The following is a 19733-nucleotide window of genomic DNA, read 5'->3' as shown; positions in this document are numbered from 1 at the left end:
ATTAAGAGATAGAACTTATGATCTGTTGTGTGTTGAGGGAGGGTTTTTTCTTTTTATTTAGTTTTATTTGAAACTATTAAAAGTTCATGTTTTTACCCTTCGAAATATTATAATAGTTAAAAAACTTCAGACTATTTACTTAACTTTTTTGTCAACTTTATTGATCCCACAAGGGGCAATTACAGGGATTGGACAATGAAACTGAAACACTGGCCAATGTTGGAGGTTTCACATCTATATGCCTGATATCTTCAGAGTGAAGCACGGGTGGATCAGTGATGGTTTGAGCTCCAATATCATGACAATCCTGATTGTATTTGATGGACACGACACTGCCGAGGACTACCAAACCCTTCTGGAGGATCATGAGCACCTGATGCTCAAACCGTGTATCAGCATGATCATGCAACACACAGCAAGACTTGTGACAGAAGGGTTTGATGAAGATGAAAGTGACATTGAACATCTCCCATGGTCTGACAGTCACCAGATCTGAATATTATTGGGGTGTTTTGGAGGAGCGAGTCCACCAGCATCATACAGTGACCTGGACACTGTTCTGGAAGAGGAACGGCTCATAATCCCTCTGGTCACTGTGAAGGACTTCTATCTGTCAATTGGTGCTGCTGCTGTATTTGGATGCAAAATGAGGCCCTCACCATTCTAACAAATTATTGTGTAGTAAAACCAGGTGTTTCAGTTTTTTTTGTCCAACCCCTGTAGTTAAGAGCATGTATACAACAGTACATAACACAGATCACACACATTTCTCACAACATACAACCAGTCAACTGTGTATTGTGATGCATTATTATTCCGCTAGTTAAAAAATGTATTATGCAGACAGTAACTTACAATATTGCTCTGAGCTTGTGCGTGTGACAGTGATTCATGCGTCATAAATGTCAGTTCATAAATGTCAGTCAGCATGGCATTGCACGTCAAGTTCGTAAAGAGCTTTATTCAGTCCATTTTAAAATCTGATTTTGGCTGCCTCTCAGTTTCTCAAATGAGTTAAACCAAAGATATTACCTCAGAAGTAAATGCACTAGAAATGCACACGCTCATTCAAGGGTGTGCATCTATTGCATTGACGGAGAGAAAGCACTGACACCTGCAGGATTTCATCTGACGGTACTTTTATTTTACACTACAAAGTGGGAAGCAACCGTGAGAGCAACAGTACCGCATAATAAGTGTGGTCTCCTATATCTACAGACGTTTTTAAATCTGGACTCCAAAAAGAGATGAAATTGTCAGACATCCATTAGTGCATGCCTATGAGTGCATGTGAGGGAAACAACTGGAAATACAGCGCTGGTTCTCTCCATAACTTACTCGACAACGAGGAAATTCAACAGCGTGCATGGGCGAAGGTATAATACGTGTATTTAATTGTATGAAATAATCCTGTAAAAAAGCACAAACACAGCTGAGGGTGACTCTAACAGACAGCAGACAAACGACTAGCAGTGACAGCAGCGGCAATCCACCTGTCACTCAAGTGGCCACGCCCTTAATTATGCAGAACTTTAAGGCTTAATATAATTTAAATGGATGAGTTGTAAAAAAAAAATAAAAAAATCATCCCCCTCACAGTCGTCATGAAGGGCAAAATTAGCGATAGAGACCAAAAAAACTATTTGCCACTAGGCTATAAACATGTTTTTTCTGCTGTGAAGTTTGGCATTTTAACATGGGGAGATACAGATTTGACTCGCTTTTGCAGCCTGCCTCAAGCGGCCACTCGATGAATTGCAGTTTATTTCACTTCCGTGTTGGTTTCAAGAGAGAGACGGGGAGATTGCGATTGGTATTAAAACTGTTCGTCGTGTTTACTTTTATTTTTTTATTTAAACTGAGATAATTTCTCACAGACGAAGAACCAAATGTTAAAAGATTATCACTCTGTGACAAGCACTTCCAATGCTCGGGATTTTTTATTTTTTTTATTTTCAAGGAAGTTTTTACCTAATCTTGATGCTCTTTTTTGGGGCTGGATGAAAATTTAAAACCTGAATGGAGATGTCCGTATAACACGCCATTATCATTATTACGGTATCATTATTATTACGGTATCATTGCTGTAAACTCATTTATTTCTGTTTTAAATCCAGAAGTTAGTTCGGAATGTCCCTTTTGTTCTCAAATGGAACAGTTTTTCATGCTTTAGTTTATTAATTATAACTATAACTATTATAACTTTAGTTTTAAACTAAATACTTTAGTTTTAAGTTTACATCAAGAGTTTTTATCTGATTTTAAGTTTTATAAAACTGTGCTAGATTTTTGTACTTTTGAGGTGATTTCGTTTAGTTATGGAGCATTGTGTTTTGTTTCTGAAGACGATTTCGTTTTTTTCTTTGTAGTGCCCCCCGCCCATTCCTATTTTGTGAGGGTTTTTTTTATGTTATTGAGTTTTGTGTGTTTCTTTGAGGTGTTAATTATTATTTTTTGTTTATATCGTAAAAGTTGTGTGAATTATTGTGAATAAAGTTCTTTTCAAAATTCAAATTTTCTCTCTGTCACTGTCTCTCTCTCTCTCTCTCTCTCTCTCTCTCTCTCTCTCTCTCTCTGTGTGTCTGTGCTACTCTTCCTGAAATGCTATAAAAATGACAAATGCGGATTAATTGTGGATTTCTTTAAGCTTTGCCAAAAATACTTTGCTAGATCATACAGCCACCAAACACTCTTCAGATCAAAACCTTCTTGAGGTGCTGATCATCTAGTAGCTATTATTCCCTCTTCTCTCCCTTCTTCCTTTTTGTGCATAAAGCCTAGGCTTGTTTCAGATGGAAGACTTGTTATATGATGTTTTGCATAATCTCAACTAAATGTCAGTAAGATTCAACAAAATTTCCAAAAGAAATTGTTTGATCTCTCATAGCTTGTCAGTCATAAAGAGCAAGGGTAAAAACTTAGAAGCTTTAAAGCTCTTTTTTATTATATAATAAATGTTTTCTAAACCAGTTTGAAACTTTTCAAGAAAATGTTTTACGTAGGACCTTGTTTACAAAGTGCTTCATAAAAGATGTACATTATTGTGGACGGTGAGACTGTTCTGTCTCTTTAAATAAATAACAAAATTTGTCTTATTTTGGTAAGTTGCAGTTTGGCTTTGATGCAATAAAAAAGAGTGTCTTCACTCTGGTTTTGAGGACTGTTGTTTTCAGTGTCTTGCTCATTCATTTATAGTTCCTCCTTAGAGGGGACCAGAAGAAGATGCAGTTTACTCATCTGTGACTGTATTAGTTCTGAACCAATGTGTTTGATAACAATAATTATTACATAAACGTGTCACCATCATAAATTCTATTCTTCTGGATTTTGAATATTAAAAGAAGTCTATCATGGTTTCAACAAATATTAAGCAGCAACTGTTGTTTCTTATTGTAACTCTTACAATGAGATGTTTCTTGAGCATCAAATCGGCATATTAGAATGATTTCTGAAGAATCATGTTCTTGTTGTATGTTTAAGTAACTAATTTAAATTGTAATATTTCACATTATTACTGTTATGCTGTATTTATATAAAAAAAACTTCAGTAGAGATGTTTCTCTTGTTTTTTTATTCCACCTTTTGTTCTCTCTGAGCAGCATGTTCTTTGAAATTTTCTCTGCTTGAGCCCACACAGTTATTGAAATGCACTGTTTGAGTGCGTAACACAGATCCTTGCACAGTGACGAGTGATTTAACATTTAAAAGCATTTTGATGGCAATTATCTCTGCTTTGCCATTTATTATTTAAAATTTTCAGTCCAGAAAACCCTGCTCTTGTTTCTAGGAAATATGTTTGTATGATGCAGATGTGCACTTGGCTAAAGTAAAGAAAATAGTTAAAAATGGAATGCCATTGCCAGTAGTAGAAGTCGTAGTCGCATCACAGTTTCCATATTGGTAATATATTTGTAATTTGCGGTGCGGGTCGAGAATCAACACTTGCTGGTTCAGTAGTTAAATGGGGGAGGGAACAACTTTTAATGGATAGTTCACCGAAAAATGAAAATTCTCTCAGTAATTACTCACCCTCATGTTGTTTCGAACCCATAAGACTTCCGTTCATCTTCGGAACACAAATTAAGATATTTTTGATTAAATTTGAGAGCTGGATCACTCCTCCATAGGCTTCTTAAGGGATTGAATCTGGCCGGCCCAAAAGTTATTGAAGACATCGTTAAAATAGTCCGAGTGACTACAGTGGCTCAATCTTAAGTTTATCAAGCGACGAGAATACTTTTTGTGTGCAAAAATAATGACTTTATTCAACTATTCATTTCCTTCGTTGGCCTTGACATTTCATATAGTGAAATTACGCAAAGCTTCTAGGTTGTACGTCACATGCATCACACGCATGACCAACGTCGGCTAATAGTGAGCCTACGTTTGACGTGCAACACAGAAGCTTTGCGTAGTTTCACTATGTGAAATCTCACCGAATAAAATCATAGTTTTTTGTTGTGGGCCTATGAATAAAATCATAGGCCCACAACAGAATAAAATCATAGTTTTTGTTATTTTTTAACCAAAATGTATTTTTGATGCTTCAAAACGTTCTAACTAACCCACTGGTGTCACATTGATGATGTCTTTATTTACCACACAGTATACCATACGTACATTTGGACTCTCTACATTAACTCTCAGACTAAATCTAAAATATCTTAAACTATGTTCCGAAGATGAACAGAGGTCTTACGGGCTTGGAACGACATGAGTCATTAATGACATAATTTTCATTTTTAGCTGAACTAACCCTTTAAGGGGCACACCAATTTCTCATATTTTAGCTTTTCATTATGGCTGGGAAAAAGACCATATTTCCAGACGCTTTGTATGATACCAAACATTTATAGTTGCTTTTTCAATAGGTTTGTGTAGGTTTTCAGTGAATTTTAGGTGAGGAGAAGAAGGAGGGATCAGGGGAGATGATGAGAGAGACTGTAAAAGTGAGAAGTGAGGTGTGAGCTGCAGTCTGTGGTGCCTCTCGGATGTTGCAGTTACATATGCAAGAGTGAGTTCAATGTTAATTCTCAGGAGAACTTTTTTGTTATCTCGAGGGCTAACCCAGACTTACTGGCACCCACCTTGCGTTACCAACCGGCATAAATTGTTGGAATAATCCAGCTCTTATTTTCTTGTGATATTACATAGATGCATACCACATGACATCAGATGTATTGTGTGAGGTTGAGGTACTAGCTGAAGTCGTTGCAGTGTTTGGCTTCAGGCTGTACAGGTGAGCTATGAGAGCTGTGGAACAGGAACTGCTTTAGACAATAGTGAGGGTGTGTTTCATTAGTGCCACGTTTACCACTGTGCAGTGCAGGAGAGACACGATGGCAGACACACACAGCGAGGTGTATAGTAGCATTGCTCTGTCTCTCTTAAATACACACACCCCTCTGTCCTAAGTGCTAAATGTGTGGCGAGGGTGAGCCGTGGCTATTCATAGAAATTTATTAATAGAGTGATTTAAGGGGTAAGGAGGGCAGGGAGACTGTAGGATGTAATAGAAAGAAGAACATTTGCTCTCTCACGTGAGAAAATGAGTGAGGCACGAGGAAAAGCAGAAACGCAGTTAGTGTGAGGAGTGTGACTGTAACAGTCTCTTCTGATTGCTCAGGTCATCGGAGCACCAACTGTGCCCGGTAGAGGTTACTATTGGTGCATGTGTGTCTGAAACTCTCAGTACTTTTTCATGCTCTCTATCAAGTACACGTCTATTTCTCACACGCTCATACACGTGAAATAGGCACACACAGAAAGGCTTATAACATGCTCTTGTTTGTCACTCTTGTTGTTGGCCCTTTTATTGGATGATATTTGCTTTACTAATGGAATTAGCAGGGATTTGTCCTGGTAATGGACTTTGATAGTTTTTTTTTTGCCAGCCAATTACTTTTGTGTATGTGTGAGAAAGAAAGAGAAAAAGAGCACCCGAGGTCCACCCACCACAGTTTTACTAAAAATCATGTGAGAAACACTGGTATTTCTATGCCAATGCAGCTTATAGCTTGTTTTAGGATTCATCACTGTGGAGAATAGTTCAATTGTTTTAATAAATTACATTTTTTTGTTTGTTTTTTGTTATTTCATTGGTTATATTTCACTCATTGCTACTCACTTATTACATGGCATTAGTGGTTTTAAGGAATAGGAGTTGGTATACATATTCAAGGGGGCATGCAAAGATGGGGTGGTGTTTATGTAGTGTGGGCCAAAATGCTAGGGCTGATTTTTCTTTCTTTTGTCCCAGTCCAGTCCTGCTGATATGTATGCTGTATTGTTTGATTAGTTTTTGAAGCCACTGTAATTTTTTAGATTTATTTAGAAAGATTTATTCAATTAAAAATACCTTCTTAAAGGAATAGTGGTAACACTTTACAATAAGGTTCATTAGTTAACATTAGTTAACTACATTAGTTAACATGTACAATATGTGAACAATACTTCTTCAGCATTTATTAATCATAGTTAATATTAATTCCAACATTTACTAATATGTTATTAAAATCAAAGGTTGTATTGGTTAACATTAGTTAATGGACTGAACTAACATGAACGCACCATGAACAGCTGTATTTCTATTAACTAACATTAACGAAGATTAATAAACACTGTAATTAATGCATTGTTCATCGTTAGTTCATGTTAGTTAATGCATTTACTAATGTTAACTAATGAACCTTATTGTAAAGTGTTACCGGAATAGTTTATAAAACAATCCAAGCTGTTTCTCACACAAAGCTATCATATGGTTTCAGAAGACTTTCAATTGATCCCACAATTTGGAGCTGTCAACTTTTTATGAACTTTTGTGTTCTTTTGCAAGCTTAACATGTTTTTTTTTTTGTTGTTGTTGCCAATCATTGTAATTGCATGGAAAAGACAATATAATCTGTTCCATGGAAGAAAATCATACAGGTTTAGAACAACATGAGGGTGAGTCAATGACAGATTTTTTTTTATTTTTTTTTTAAGGGTTTCCACTAGGTTAAAATAGATTTTCTTTTTTATTAGTTTTGATTTGGTTCTTGAATTCCCAAGATTTTTTTTGTGTTTTCAGCAGTCATGACCTCCACTACTGAATCTATGCTGTAGCCCTGCAAAATAAGTCCTATTTTGCATACCTGCAAACTCTCCAACATGTCGCTTGTGAGCTATTAGTAGCTCGTGCCCTGATTGAAGGAAGCTTACCAAGACATTCTTTTCATTCAATCAGAGTGAGCTAATATAGACCGTATTAGCTAGAAACTCTTGTTTGCATCAGGATGAGTAAAGACTGCATTCAAGCCAAGAAAAGCAAAACATTATTTTCATGAGGAATGGGAGAATGAGTTTTCCTTTACAGGTGAAAGATGTGTGTGCCTAATTTGAGGCGCTAGCAACAGTAAAAGCTTGTTATAACTGGAGCCTCCCGACTTTTTCCCCTACAAAGTTGCTCTTTTAAAATTCAGAACAGTTTCATATTTTATTTATCATTAAAATCATATTTGATTATTGCGATCTGAAAAACACTGTCCAGCATTAAGCAAAGTTAGCAACAGTGTCACGCAGGCACAGCATGCAGCGCAGGTTTCGTTTGGTGTGAAAACGGAGGAATGCAGAGTGCTGAGGGAAATTAAATGAATGAATGAATCTCTTAAGGTGAAACCGACTTTGTTTACAGAGGTCACCCATTATCAGAGAGTGGATTTACATTTTCGTTTAGCCTTTCTGCTGATTTTCTTCAGACCAATGAAAAAAATTGGACCACATTTTTGTTCATTTTAACCTGTTGATGGAAAATAAGCTAATGTGAATTCTAAAACGCTCAACATTTCAGATAATAAGGTAGCCTGTGTAGAATTTTCTGTTCAGGAATTGTTAATGGAGCAGATAAAATGCCTATATAATTTATCATTTTGTCTCATCCTTTTCATAAAAATAATTTTAAGGCTGAAATGTGAGGGTTATTAACTTGTGATTTTTATAAAACTTTTACATTTTAAGGCAACAACTTTGCAGGTATGAACTTGAACATCATCTTGTTTTTGTCCCTTCACAGCGTTTGTGTGTCTGTGCATATTTGTCTTGTTGGATGTAGGCTACCTGAGCTGCTTGCTTGACTGAAATTAAATTTGACAATAGGTTGGTTCACGTGATCCTCTTGCGAGCTCATGGGGATCTGTGTTTGTAGAGGCCACTGCCAGCCTCTTTCACTCTCATCTATAATACACATTCTGTCCCTGCCCTAGGTTCAGTGAAGCCCTTTCAGATACTGCCGTCCTACCCGTCTACTCCAAACGCTCTTCTCAACAAGATTAGAAACATGGAAAATTGCAGTGTCATGGTTTGAAATGCAAATCAAGTTTCTCTCATGTCAGCTTCATTTGGAAGGGGGTGGCTTTTGATGGGGTCACACAACCCAGATTCCAGGTTTTCTAGAAACGGATTTAAATGAGAAGAGCAAAATGAAAGATGGCTTACCCTCCGTGCATCTGCTAATCGGGCGCTATTATCGGTAATACTTTAATGGAGAATCCATAGTAGCTTGAGATGGTGGGGGTGAGTCAGGAGTAAGCTACAGAAAAGCATTCATTTTTATTTTGTCCGTTAGTGTCCCTACACTGATTAACTTCTAATGAAGGCTTGTGTTAACAGATTCACTGTCCAGTTTATCACTTCAGACAGTGACGCATCTGTTCTGAGCCGCAGGCTTACAGCTAGAAGCACCATGTGTCCTTTTAAAATGATGTTTATATCTTTTCCAAACACTGTTTTAGCTAAAGATCACTAAATGTGTGTTGAAAAGGTATGATTTTTGCAGATTTTGAGGTTTTACTGTGCAATTATCTCTTGCTGTTTGGTCATAATGGTGTGTTAACTGAACATGTCTCCACTGCAGTCTGGTTATATACACATATGAAGCCTGTGTGCTGTTTTTACCTGACCTGTGCTTTTGAGATGCTGGTAGAATTAACCCACTGATGGCCCATCTTATAACATGATCCACAGCAGGCCATGAGAACTTGTAAACTGTTTGTTGTAGATGTTTGAGCACATAGAAGTTAAGAGAGGCTGCCAACAATGACTGCGCTGTCATTTTGGGTGAGAATGCAAATGATATTATATAATGAAAATAAACCAACAAAACTTACTGTTACTTACTGTTTGGGGTCAGTTGAACACAGGACAAGATGGTTATTGTCCCTTCAGCCCGTTCTCATCCTTTAACGTCATATAGAACGCTATATGCCAAAACGGCGCTATACCACGCACATGGCACCCTTTATCGTTAATATAACACGCGAACCCAAGACGTTATAAATCCTTTAGCGTGAATATGACACGCACACCCTACCCCACACTTAAACTTAGCCCTCACAGCACGTGTTATATTAACGATAACGGGTGCCATGTGCGTAGTGTAGCGCCGTTTTGTCATATAGCGTTCTATATGACGTTAAAGGATGAGAATGCCTTGGTCCCTTATAAGTCAAAGTAAAAACAGTAATATTGTAATATTTCAATTATTATTGATTTTAAAATAGCTGTTTTCATTTTTAATATATTTTATGATTCCTATGCTGGCAAAGCTGTCAGCTAGTGTTTTTCCATAATGCATCGCCACAGCTAATCATGCTGGATGCTTATTGGCTCACTGACGTTGATGAGATTAACCCCTTAGGTATTGAAATCTGATGCCGTATGACTGAGATTTTTTTTGGTACTCAATATATGGAGGACATTCGGTCTGTGCCTTAAAAAGTATCGAATTCGAGACCCAGTCCTAATGATGGGGGAGTGAAAGAAAGTGAGCAAGAGGGAGATTTGAAGAAAGACTCTGGCTGAGAGACATTACAAAATAAAAATCTATAAAATGTATATAAATATCAGAGTAATATTACTGAAAAAAAGGGTTATGATCGACCAAGAATTTTAGGACCCACGCTAATATTAGAAAATCTTTCCAGCAGTGCATGTTGAAGAGCCGGAAGGCCTGAAAACGGATGCCAAGGTTGCATTGTTTCTGCTCCATATGCGTGTAACATTGGTTTTGCTATCTTTCACAGAACTAAGATATGCTCTTTTTGTGATGTTAGCTATAGTAACAGGACAGTTTTGAGTGTCAGTGTTTGTCTGGAACTGGTGTGCTTCTGGTGACTAACAATGAATTCTTGCTTTTAAAACCTATTCTTGTGTACTGAATGTTCTTTTTTCCCCTCCTTTTTGACCTTTTCGTTTGTCAACTTTGCTTTATTTTTCACGAATAATTATTTTGCTTTGCATCAGCTTGTGTGGGTTGATTTCAAATATCAAGTGTTTCTAAAAAAAATCACTTACTGCACCTTTTAAAATATGAATTTCTTTATTTTTACAAATCTTACTGTCCCTAAACTTTTCAATGGTATTATAATATTTCTTGCTTGTTGATAGCGTCAGCTGTAAGGTAAGTGTGTTCAATAAACTGTGTAAATGACATTTAAATGTAAATTAATTCAAATTGGACTCAAAAGAAAGCGAAACACAGTGAGGTGAAGGGCCACCACATGCCACTCAGACAGAGAAAGGGAGAGATACATGGTGGACAGCACAAAAGAACAGAGAGCGACACACACTTGGTCACATTTTTAAATGTTGTAGCACATCCAGAAAGTGATTTAATGAGTGAAAGTACATTTATTCTGATTTGTTGTCAGCACTTTTAACGAAGATGGACATAATCGCAGAAATGAATGTGGTAGCTCTTTCTTTTCCTCTTTCCGTCTCCTCTTTGACATGTGCTGTCATGGCATTGGCTAAAGAGCCCCGCGGTGGACTTTGTTCCCTGCTTGTGCCGCCTAGCTAGCTATGTTTTGAAAAGACCTGTCTCTCATAATGGACATCAGTGAGAAATGCTTCCCTATTATACAACACTGAGGAACAGGAGGGATGTTCTTTAATGTTCAAGACAATCATACTTGGGTTTTAGATTTCTTGTGTCTGCAGTCGCGTTGTATTTGATGCCAGGTCATTAAACTCTTATCTCTCTCTCACTCACTAGCTCTCTGCAGTCAGCAATGGCAAGCCAATTTTACTTTTCTTTTTCTCTCCTTAAATCTAACTTGCAAATGTTTTTGCTATACGTTCAATAATAGTACTTATTCTATAAGTAAGGAATAACCTCGGGTGTGCTTTTATTTTTCAATAATTCAATGGCCCTGGAGTCATATATTGAGTCACACCTCAAAACATTTTCCAGACAGACTGATCTCATGAAGTAGCGTGTGTATGACACGCCAATTCGTATTTCCATTTTCGCCGTGCTATCAAGACGCATAATCGCTTTTCTGCATGTTTATGAACGCCGTTGACTTAATGTTATTACTGTGTATATATATATATAAATATATGACTTACCTCAACCCTGTCCCTAAAACTAACCGTCACTGGGGTTAATGGCATTTATGACTGTTCCCTTAAGGCCAATTTATACTTCTGCGTAGGGTGCGCGCAGTAGGTACGGCGTAGCATACGCACAGACGCGTCCCATTGCGCGTACCCTTCGCCGTCGCCTGACGCGCACCTCCTCAAAAATGTAACTACACGTCGCGACGACGCGGACCGCAAGATCGGTGATTGGTCGGCTTGGTATCATCGCATTTCCTCCTACGCATTTCCGCACGTACCTTCTCACGCATTTCCACCACTGTCTATGATTTCCACACGTACCATCTCCTCCGACGTCTTCTCTCATTTCTGCCTTTCAGTTTTAGTAATTTCACTAAAGTGAACTGTTTTTCCACCTCAATAAGCTCCAACTCCAACATGATCAGCTCTCTTTCAATCGCTATTGCTTGTAGTAACCTAGCCGCGAGGAATCTAAACACATTAAAACTCTCCGCCGCCAACTAGCGTTTCGGAGCAGTACTGCAGAGCAACCAAGACCTGAACGCAGAAGTATAAATGCTCATAACGGCGTCGCCTACGTGCGTAGCCAACGCCGCACATTACGGCGTACCCTCGACGCAGAAGTATAAATTGGCCTTTACCATCCTAGGGAAAAAAAAGATCGCTCCCCAGATGTAGATCTACATTTTGCTTCGTTTCGCACGGACATTTGATGGCGTGTACAGACACGCGGAATCACTCGGACGTTAATGGCGTAGACATAGACGCGGATACACGCGGATAGCTCAAAATGCGTAGAGATAACACGCCACTTGACTTGAAAGTGGCGTGTATGTTTACGCAAAAGTCATGATGTCATGTTGTTTCAGATGACATTTCACAACATTTCTCATGTTTTTGTCCTTATAATACCCTTGTGTGTAGGACTAATTTCTAATCTATCAAACCTCTGTTGCTAATTCCAAAACATAATTTTGTTACATCTAGGCCTGACGGAGACTTGAGAGCCACTGACTGATAGCAGACAATGCCGTTATTTAGAGAGAGCTAGAATTAAGCGTGTTATTACCTCTCTAGCAAGACATGTCAGGTAGCTTTCACACTGTTAAACTATTTCACTGATAAAATCATCAGAGCAGCCCTGGCGACTCGTTTCTGTTTGAGTGGGAGCGAGATTGGGAGAAAGAGTGTGCTTTCTGTACTTGTAATTTTGTGGGGAAATAATTTTTATTTTTTTATCGTTTACTATATTAAATTTACTTTAGCCATGCCTCTCCCTGAAAATAATTGCACACCTTAGAACATTTAATCAATAATTCAAGCATTCAACAGCCCCTGTAGTATAACCAGAAGTAAATGTTTGATATCTAAAGCACAGATGTAACCAAAACTAGAATTTTTGCTGTGCACATGCATGTTAGTGTCCTCTTTGATTGTGGGAAATTTGAACAATGGACACATCTCTGATCCAAAGATATTGGCAAAAGTTTTTGTTTTTTTTTCTAAGATAAGACTTTCACTACACCATGCACACTCCACAATGAATAGCTTATTACGTAACTGGTATCATCACAAACGTTATTCTGTGCCATAAAAACTGGCATATTTCATGATATTGTATCATACTAGGTCATTACAAGATCTATAGAAATGTGCTAATTTCTTTAGTTATTCAGTGTTATGATAAACTTCGTAATTAGCCAGAAATAAAAATTTGACATTTGTGATGAATAAACTGTGTACTATTAATGAAAATATAAAATATATTGTTTCTGTTTTAGAAAAATTTAACCAGTGCTAATTTAAATAAAATTAATGAATTTAAATGGATGAATACACAAACATGTTGCCCAATTTTTATTTTATTTATTTGTCTTTATTGTATTTGCAATGAACAATTAGTTACCATCATTAAAAATGGGTGTCTCAACTGTACCATGGTTCTGTGTCTCAACTGTATGGTTCTGTGTCTCAACTCTATGGGTACAGTTGAGACAAAGTTGAGACAAAAACCACCTTATTTTTTGTTAATTGTGGAAAATAAACTATGTATGGGTATTATTGATTGATAATATCTTAGTCTACAAGCTAATAAAATGTTATATGCCATGTCATGTGGAAATTCACTTTTCATCTATTTTTGTGTGATAAATCAAAACGCAAAAAGTGTCTCAACTACTCGGTCTACTACCCTACATATTACAGTGCTTATTGGGTTAGCCGACTATTGTTATTTATTTATTTTTTAAAGTACTATTAACATACAATCGACAGTAGTTAATTGAATGAATGTTAATACGGCTTGCCATAGTCCGCCTGCATTCAAACAAGGTGGCACTAGCTGAACATCCAGTGCACCGACCGCGCATGCCTGTTGCCTGCGCTGACCGGACGAGACGGTGCCTATTTTTTTCCTCCCTCCATCATCATCCCCCCTCGGTCTTTCTCAGGAGATGATGCTCGGCTCAGGCACACCTGCTTTTCACCTCTTGGCTCAGGCTTAAGAGTCATTCCTCCCGGTTTTCCGCCAACCTTCGCTGCGGTATTCAGACAGAGCTGCCTGTGTCGGCGGCTGATACTCCTCTTTATATTTTGCTCGTCCTCCTCCCTGCTCTCGGTGAGGGCTGCCGGGGATGGAAGCCCGCGCTGGTCGCCTCTTCATGGACTCGCTGTTGACGGCTATTCTCATTCGCGCTGTATCTCAGAGTTGCTGACTGGAAAAACATGCCGTTGAAATGGAAAAGCGGTTCGCCCGTCAGCTGGAAATTTCCCGTGCCCGTCCTTAAAACGTCCAGGTCCTCCCCACTCTCGCCTGCATATATGTAAGTAGCAGTAATATTATCGCGTCGAAGTGTGTGTGCGTTTGTGTTTTAAAATGATTGTTTATTTTCCGTCTTTAGACACATTCATTAAGGATGCTGCTGCTGTGCTTGTTTCGAGGTCGGTGTCGCCTCCCCTCGTTTCTCTGTAACCTAATTGTGAACGTTTAGAGAGACCCATTTTATAACGTTTAGCGTGTCTCCTCTCGACGCTTTAGTTCTCTACATCCACGGAGGATTTTCATGTGCTTTATCTCTTTCTCTGTTCTCCCCGCAACTGTTTTTGAGTTTTTGTATATGCACCGGGCCGAGATAACACCCGGTGAGGAATCTTTTGTCCTGGCGTGTCGTGCGCCTTGCATGGGTTTGATCGCTTGTGTTGTGGTGGTGGTGGGTGGGGGCCCGGGGCCCGGTGGGGTGCTGATGCTGGATGATAGACGGAACATGACCGCTAGCGCTTCCGCTCCTCTTAATCCTTGCTCAGGCATGTTTAATACAACATTAACTTCAAGTATTTAGGCTACTGGAAAAGGCGCATTTTGTCTTTAACATGAGAAACAGATCCTCTTTAGTGGACCAGTGCGCTCTAGAGTTGTTGTTAATCAGTACCCAGTTAAAACAAACCCCTTAAACCCCTCTCTTACAATTGCAATTTGCAAAGCCTGTTATAATTGTAAAGGTTTTCTTAACTTATAGGTTGTTGCCCAACTTCCACACTCTAAAAAAATGGTGTTAAATAGCACTAAAAGTGGTTCATTCATTGGCTTGTAATCATAGGGGAACCACTTTAAGTTTCAATTGGTGCTATGTAGAACCATAAGAGGTGCCATAGAGCATGTTAACCACCCCAGAGAACCACTGAAGAACCGCTGAAGAACCAAACTGGGCTTAGTGGTGCTATATAGCACCATGACCACCGCAAAGAACCCCTGAAGAACCTTTTCAAAGCAACATCAAGCAAATAATTGTAATAAGACACATTAAAAATTACATTTTATTTTTTGTCTGCAGACATTTCAATTTTATTAGATTAATTGGATATTTCTGTAGGCTATTAGGCTATACCATGTTCAAGATGTGTGATTCTTTCATGAATTAATGAAATGGAAAAAAAAAAATAATATTGTTGATTTCATGTTGATTTGTATAGCGCTTTTCAAAATACATGTTGTTTCAAAGCAGCTTTGCAGAAAATGCATGTTTCAAATGTTACAATCAAGAAGCCAGAGGTGACTGGGTCAAGGGAAAAATCTATGATTTAAAGTCATGTATTCAGACAGGAAAAGTAGTGCTGTCCTTCTACATGTTATTACAGCTTGTGATCATAATGAGTGCAATAAAAGTATACGTTTTGAATGTCCATTCAATCTTAATATCATTATATAAAGCCTACATTTAATCTGACTTCTATATCATTATCTAATAAGACCATACTAGTTATTTCTTTTTTATTAATTTTAGATCTTAATTTTCTCTGGCACAAAGTTGAAACCATGACCATTGACCAGAGAGAGTTTAAGGGTGCTGGTCTCTCTTACTGAAAGCGGGTTTGCTAGTTCAGTTTTGAGTTACTACAGGCAAGATCCAAAGTTCATTGTCTTTTTGTTTTGATAATAGTTTCTCCTGTCTGTCTTGGTGCCTCTCTAGATCTGTTGTGCATATGGTCTTCATAAACATAGTTTATTGATTCTCCAGGGGAAATTTATATGTCTTCTGTATCTTCTCAAATGTAAGGTTTGGGGTTGTGTATTACAGTGTTGGGTTCCTACCCTGTAGTCGCCCCTCCCAGAACCTTGCAAAAACAGTCTATTTTTACTGCTTTGGCTGTGTGTTGTGTGTGATTACAGGGTGAGCTGTGCTCTCTGTATTTCTCAATGAGAGGAGAAATGCCTCTTGGACACATGAATCATTCTCTCTTTTTGTGTTTTGAGACAAAATATTGAATGACAGGATTTTATTGTCGGCTGCTAAAAAAATGGAGAGAATTAAAGGAGGACTCTGGCGCAAAATGAACCTTTGGTCTAATAAAACATTGGTACCTCGACCGTTCTTTAAGATGTGTTACATGGTAATCGAATGTAAAGAGTTTTATCTCCAAAAACTGTTATACACTAGTAATGGGGGCATTTAGTAAGTAAAAATAAATCGCTAGTTAATACCACTAACAAGGCTCAAAATAGCCCCACTCTAACACAGTAACATAATGAGGGTCCCTACATTCTAAACGAAGCATTGAGAACTTTGTAAGTGTACAGACCGTTTAATAAGAAGATGCGTTATTAAGACGGTTCACTTAGTATATACAGGCGGTGCCATCTTTGGAAAATAGTCTCGACAAGTCGAACTACGAGCTACGTGCTGAGTGAGCTGAGCTGTATGAAGTTCAGTGAACTTCTGAACTGTATGAATGGCATTCGGGGTTCGACTTGTCGAGACTGTCGACGACTAGGTACCAATGTTTTATTAGACCAGAGGTTGATTTTGCGCAGGAGTTCTCTTTTAATGAGAGTTTGCATGTTCACACCAAGGATAATAACTATAATGTTAAAGTTTTACTTTTTTTTTTTTCCAGCTGATGAATGATAAAACCATTGACGGCCAATCAGTTATTGAGCTTCTAGAATTCAAAGTGGCAGAAAACTCAACTGCCGCACATGCTTCGAATACACAGCACAGTATCATATTAAAATAGAAAGTTCATTACACCAATTAGACTGTGCGATTAATTAGAAAATAACACTAAAATCCAAATATGATTGTGATTTATCAAAATGCAAAGGCTGCGATTTTTAAAAATGTCAAAGTATGATGCTTAAAGGGCACCTATTATGGCATTTAAATTGTTCCTAATATTGTTCTGGGAGTCCCCAACAACAGTTTTACATGAATGCAATGACAAAAAAACACTTTTGTTGTCTCATAATATGCATTTATTTTTACCTGATTTGCTCACCGACTCCCAAATGATTCATACAACGACTCATTTTTCCAAACCACTCCTTTGCATGACGCTAATCGGCGGTGATTGGTCAGATGACTCAGTCAGTTATTGTTTGTTAGCCCAACGCATAAACATATTGATAAAGCACTGCAGTACAACAAGACGCTCTATTCTTTATGACAACTCCAATAACAGCGACAAACATTTCACATATTTTTAAAAAATTGACATCGGAGACCTAGAAGCTGCGCTGAGCGTAACTTACACGCACACATAATTATTGCGCCTTCCCTACTCGCGCCCCAACGCTACAAAACCCATTAAAGCAACAATTATTAATAATACTTACAGGTTGTGATTCGGAGGGAGCTGATCCATATACACTGGGTACTGAGACCTCCTTCAGGAACAACCAGCTTGCGAATCCACATTTTAATTCATTTATGTTTTTGAACGATTCGTAATTAAAATGATGAACACAATCGGGCTATACTGTTGTGGTATTGTTGCAAATATGAACTCTAACCACCGATTCTTCACATGCTCGTCCCTGGTAAATGAAAACAAAGTGGCTGAACTATCTTTGCATTGTCGAACACAGCGTCTTCTCGACATGATGCAGCTGAAGTATTTTTGTTCTAGACTTCAAGTTTACACTTCCGTCTGCACACGCAGTAACTGGCCGCGGCCAATATGCTTATGTTTCGTATCTACGTCACTACGAAACAGCTAATGACTCGTTTCAAAAACAATTCATTTCATAGACTCAGAGTCGACTCTCACTTTTGAAAGACAATAACTTTATATACGGTGCACTTTCAGATATAAATCTTTGCAGGATGTTTTCATTCCCTTAGAGCTATATTCCACACCAAATGAACAGTCATTTTCAAAAATCCATGATAGGGGCTCTTTAAGGCCTCATACTTTTTTTTTCATAATTAAAAAAAATATATATATATATTATACAAAATACAAATGTATTTTTCTTTAAATTGCAACTTTGTGCAAAATTGTTCTGCACTAACGTGTGAATGGCACTTGCAAAATTCAAAAGGCATGTTGTTCCAGTGTACTATGTTGAAATGAATGTGTATGCGGTGTAAGGAAGGTGAGGATTCATTTAGTTGCATGTACTTCTAAAGTGTTATCTTAACTCTAAATATACTCGCTGCCTGTTGTGAGGATTTCATGCTCGGTAGGGCAAAGGACAGGTGTCCAATACTCGCTAAAATTCTTGCAAAATACTCTAATTTTTTTTAAAAAAGCAACAACATGCAGTCATGCACCCACCACAAAATCCAAGCACACAGTCCTAAGGACACCATCAAGAATGAAATCTTTATTTGTGACTGAGGATTCCTGGGCTTCAGCTTAAAAAGAGTGATGAAGAGTGACAGCCGGAGAGCTTCTGTCGCAGGGGGGAAGAGAATGACGCACACATGGGTGTGTTTTTGTGTTACCACAAGACATACACACGGTCATGGCAGATCTAAAGTCCTGCTCATCAATTGCTAAAAGGACCTTGGCCTTGACCTTGTTTCACATTTATAATGATGAAAACTTTGGAATTTTAGTTGTCCAGGAATTTTAGGCTGTGTTTGCTTTGCTGCCAGCACTTTTCTGATGTACTTTATTCTCCTGTGAAGACAATGTCAATCCCTCAGAAATCTCCGCAAGAACTGACAGCAGTTCGCCCTTTTCACATTCACCTTTCACGTTGGATTTTTCGGTTTCAGCTTTTCTTCTCTACCTTGTGATCACAGATGAAAGGATGAGATGTGTCAGACGTCTTGCTGCTGCAGATATAAAGAGACCACAAGCTATTTTATCTAGCATGCTTTGTATTTGGGTTTAGTCAATCAATGCTTTGGTCTCCTTTTTTTCCCATCTTTCCAAGATTAAAAAAAAAATGACCATCTTTTTCACACTGACTGAACTGAGAGTAAGGACAATGCCCTGTAATTATAATAATATCACAAACACAAATAATATCATAAACATTTAAACACTTGGGTTTAGTTTTATGTCTTTTTCCAAAATGTATTTTCCAAATTTGTTTTACCTTAATGCAAATGTCCTAACCTTTTAAGTAAAAGTTTGTTTTTTTCAGAGCAGTGTCGTGGTCTGTTTTGAAGTTAAAGTTCCAGAATATATTTATTACAAACAGCCTGTAGCTAGCTATTTTGATCATGTGACCTCATCAGCTCTCCATGTGGCACACCGAATGACATGTGAGCAGGGTCCAAAATTAACGTTTTGCCACACCTGCCAATGGGCAGTGAATTGAGAAAATGTACCATTCAAAAAAATCATTATATTTTGTTCTTGCATGTTTGTGTCAGTGTGTCAAACTGCACCAGTCACAATCTGCAGTTTGTCATCACATGTAAGGAAAAAAGGTGCACCATATTTATGGTGCACAATATTCCTGCCATTGCAGATGAGCTAAAGTTCATTTTAGGCCCTGCAGTTCTTCATAAAGCAACCAGCGAACTGGTATGTAGCTCTCAATCCCAAAGCCAATTTTTGCTTTCATTTTCTTTTGCTAAGTGATAATTTTAGGTACTGCATGTGATTTTATTAATGGGATTATA

The 19733-nt window shown here is 37.9% G+C and overlaps 1 protein-coding gene across 6 annotated transcripts in view; it reads left to right on the top strand.

The window, feature by feature from the left end:
- Positions 1-19733, top strand: part of klhl13 (kelch-like family member 13) — a 60413-nt gene that overhangs the window by 10613 nt on the left and 30067 nt on the right. For 2 of the 6 annotated variants that reach the window (XM_039650022.2, XM_039650019.2), the window contains exon 1: positions 13755-14198. The exons of the other annotated variants lie outside the window; for them this stretch is intronic. In XM_039650022.2, coding sequence (XP_039505956.1) covers positions 14101-14198 — 98 coding nt within the window. In that variant the 5' untranslated portion in view covers positions 13755-14100. Of the gene's footprint in view, positions 1-13754; positions 14199-19733 lie in introns of those variants that run through there. 6 annotated transcript variants of the gene reach the window in all.

The sequence above is a fragment of the Pimephales promelas genome, chromosome 4 (genome assembly GCF_988280905.1).
Source record: "Pimephales promelas chromosome 4, fPimPro1.hap1.1, whole genome shotgun sequence".
NCBI classification, from domain to species: Eukaryota; Metazoa; Chordata; class Actinopteri; order Cypriniformes; family Leuciscidae; genus Pimephales; species Pimephales promelas.
The sequence above is the reverse complement of the archived record's forward strand: the minus strand, read 5'-3'. Positions and strand labels throughout refer to the sequence as shown.